A 3752-nucleotide genomic window follows, 5' to 3' on the forward strand; every position below is an offset into this window, starting at 1 on the left:
TTTGTAATTAATTTGTAAACATTTCTACATAGTTCCACTTTGACGTTATTGGGTATTGTGTTTAGGCCAGTGACGACAAAATCTATTTAATACATTTTATGTTCAGGCTGTAACACATCAACATTTAGAAAAAGTCCAGGGGTGCAATACTTTCTGAAGGCACAGTAGCTCATCGTTAAGGTATTAAAAGTATGTTAAATCATAACATTATATTGACTCGATTCAATAACTTAATCTCCTTCCTTAATCTACATCCATCATGTGCTGGTATGAAGCAGATGTACTTATTTCCTTCCCATCTAAATCTCCATGGCAACGGAGCTCAAGCCTGCCAGCTTGTGTAATTTGCTAGAGCACTTACTCAGAGATTTATTCTTGGCGGCGTTTTCTGGAAGCATTGGGTGAGAACGTTCTTTTGTTTGTTTCCCCTCAGTGTGCCTTCTTGGTGTGGTGCATGGCTCCAACTCCTTCTAACGGCTCCATCCAGATATACACGCGGATCATCCGCCCCATCTTCCTCAAGCACGAGTCCAAGATTGACAACATAGCCAAGGACCTCAAGGGCAAGGCGACAGAGGCTGCGGACAAGTTCAAAGATGAAGGTAGGCACACCGGGCATCTGTTTAAGGTCTCTCGAAATACGATGAATCCTTTTAAAACCGTCTCAGCTTTTGCCCTTTTGAATCTTATCTTTACCATTTTAAAGGATTTAATATGCAGCATCTGCTATTTGAAAGTAGCTGACGGTGATGCCTTTCACTCCAACAGGTTGAGGAATGGGTTCAGACAGTTTTCGGAAATGCAACATGTTTTCTTCATTGCATTATTGAGGAACGGTGAACCTGTCACATTGACAGATTTTAAATGGCCATTGTTGATATGTCCAATTTTAAAAGGTCAGCATCACATTAATTGGAATGCTCTGGTCTTGACCATTCATTGTCAAATTGTCTGTGACTGCTTCTCTGACAGACCGACTGACGGTGTTGTTGAGGTAGGCCTCTTGATAGGCAGACGGTGTTGAGGTAGGCCTATTGACAGACAGGCAGAGTTGTTTAGGTATGCCTCTTACGTCTAAAGTGTAATGTTTTTGTTCCACAGCGAAGAAAGCGACGGCGAACATAATGTGGGAGGAGGGGATGAAGAAGGACTCCTAAAGGCGACGCGAGGACAAAGTTCCCAAAGTTCAACAGCATTGTCATCTCTGGAGTGGACTGTGTTACACAGCTCAATAAATGTTGCCTTGGATTTTTTTTTATTGTTTATTATTTTATAAATTATCTGAAGGATAGCATCTTGGTCTTGCACAGTTTGTCTGTAAAAAAAAAAAAAAACACAGCGATAGATGGTCACGTATCCAAGAGTGATGTAAAACCGTTTGAAACCTTTAACTTGTTTGCGTACCTTTCGGCTGTAATGAGCCAGTGATGTTTCCCCTCCTGCTACGCTTTAAGTACCCAAATAAAATAAAAAAGAAACTTGCTGTTATTTCTCCATTGTTTTTCTCCCTCATTATGAATGGTCTTTTTTTACAATATTATTTTTGGCAGAGAGTTTGTGACGTGTACTAGACCAAAAGCTAACATTTTGGCTGGATTTACTGTTTTGATTTGCATACCTGAACCTCCCCTGTAAATTGGGGCCTGCTTATAGAAGAAAGATACTGATAGAAGATTAACTTTACATGGAGAAGGATTGATTTGCTGATACAAAATCCAACCTAATAAACAGCACAAACACACAAGGCTGGCAGCAGCACAGACTCTGCTGCAGATCAGCATCGCTGAGGCAATTGTAAGGGTTAAGTGACTTGCTCAAGGACACGTTGGCAGTGAATAGTACCTGGGATCAGAGATCGGCAGCCATCTGTTGCCAGGTTAGTTCCAGCTTATGTAGCCCGGTCCAGCAGGGTATACTACAAAGCAAGTTAACTTTGACAAACAACCAGAAAGAACCATTTAATTTCTGGTTCATAAAGCTCGATTTAGATATGTGTTTTTGGTTGAGTTAAGTAGATGATGCCAATTTCAAGCATATCCTTCTAAACAAAACTTTTTCTGAATAGGCAAGTTAGCAGGCTAACTCACTGATCCTGTTTTGACGTATACCCCTCTGGGCTTGAAGCAGAAACCTTCCCATGTATCCTTTGGTAACATGATAGACTGATATATGAGTGAGGATCAATAATGGGGGAAAAAGTATGTTTATTGGGTAGCGATGCAGAGGTGAAAGATAGATGAGTGCCGAACCCTTGCTGTCAGCGGTGCATGAGATGCCAGAATATCCAATGGTGGGAAAAGTACCCAATTGTCATTCTTAAATGTTACTCTAGTAAAAGTGAAAGTCACCCAGTACAATACTACTTGAGTAAAGGTATTTGGTTGTAAATATACTCAAGTATCAAAAGTATAAATCATTTCAAATTTCTTATATGGCATACGGACCCCTTTTGTTTTGAAAATGTACGGGATAGCCAGGGGCACACTCCAACACTCACAAAAGATGTATTGTGTTTAGTGAGTCTGCCAGATCAGAGGCAGTACAGATGACCACGTGTTCTCTGTTTAGTGAGTCTGTTAGATCAGAGGCAGTAGGGATTGTTTTATTTAACTAGGCAGGTCAGATAAGAACAAATTCTTATTTACAATGATGGCCTACTGGGGAACAGTGGGTTAACTGCCTTGTTCAGGGGCAGAACGACAGATTTTTACCTTGTCAGCTCTGGGATTTGATCCAGCAACTTTTCAGTTACCCCTCCCCCAGGGATGTTCTCTGTTTAGTGAGTCTGTCAGATCAGAAGCAGTAGGGATGACCAGGGATGTTCTCTTGATAAGTGTATGAATTGGATCATGTTCCTGTCCTGCTAGCCATTCAACATGTAATGAGTACTTTTGAGTGTCAGGAAAAATGTACGGAGTAAAAAGTACATTATTTTCTTTAGGAGTGTGGTAAAAGTAGTCAAAAATATAAAGAGTACGGTAAAGTACAGATATCAACAAAAAAAACGCCAAGTATTTTCACTTTAGTACTTTATACCACTGAGAATATTGAGTGTTCTCTCCCTCCCTCCACTTTATTTCACGTGTACCTGTAGGCCTGGCGCTGTGTTCAAGGATTGTCAACAAGAAACCATTACCAGGTAACCAGTATCATATTTGGGCAATGTTTTTAAGCATGATATCAGTGCAACATTGCCAGTGTCCTGGTTGTCCATGAAATGAAGGGTGAAAGGAAGCCTACTTGGTGTTGGGGACAGTGTCAGGGGCCATTGTACTGTGGTGCATTGGTGTGAGCAGCAGCACGTATCTCCATGGTTTCTGAGAGGTTTGATGAAGTCAGTGGTTTTCCCTCTTGCTTCAGGTGCAACCTGACTGTCATTTTTCTGTGCGTTGTTTGGAATTATAAGCAGGTAGTATTCATCCTTTACCATCCGAGAACTGCTCTAACGCCATCAACCACCTCGTTCAACGCGGACGAGTGTAGCAGGTTCACTGTAGCAGTCAAACTTTAGTACGGTGCTTTTCATTTTGTCGACACGAACACACTTTTCATATTTGACTACTTTTTCAAACGTTATCCTCGTCACCATTGTTCAACCCTATACTTAGAAGTTGTGCTAAATTAGGATATTATACTCAATTGAATAACCCGGACTCGGGGACATTTCAACACGTCTTTACTCCATGACTGTAACAAGAGCCTAGCATTATTTCCCAAAGAAGAAACCATGCATCAAAAATTAGAAATTACAT

General features: G+C 40.9%; 1 protein-coding gene across 1 annotated transcript; it reads left to right on the forward strand.

The window, feature by feature from the left end:
• Positions 1-352: 352 nt before the first annotated feature.
• LOC127918423 (receptor expression-enhancing protein 5-like) lies at positions 353-1488 on the forward strand (the record flags this gene model as incomplete). Its single annotated transcript, XM_052501694.1, has 2 exons — positions 353-602; positions 1102-1488. Coding segments are annotated over 2 exons (306 nt in total), but the record flags the coding sequence as incomplete, so codon positions are not given.
• Positions 1489-3752: the final 2264 nt, after the last annotated feature.

The sequence above is a fragment of the Oncorhynchus keta genome, unplaced genomic scaffold (genome assembly GCF_023373465.1).
Source record: "Oncorhynchus keta strain PuntledgeMale-10-30-2019 unplaced genomic scaffold, Oket_V2 Un_contig_14152_pilon_pilon, whole genome shotgun sequence".
In the NCBI taxonomy this organism is placed as follows: Eukaryota; Metazoa; Chordata; class Actinopteri; order Salmoniformes; family Salmonidae; genus Oncorhynchus; species Oncorhynchus keta.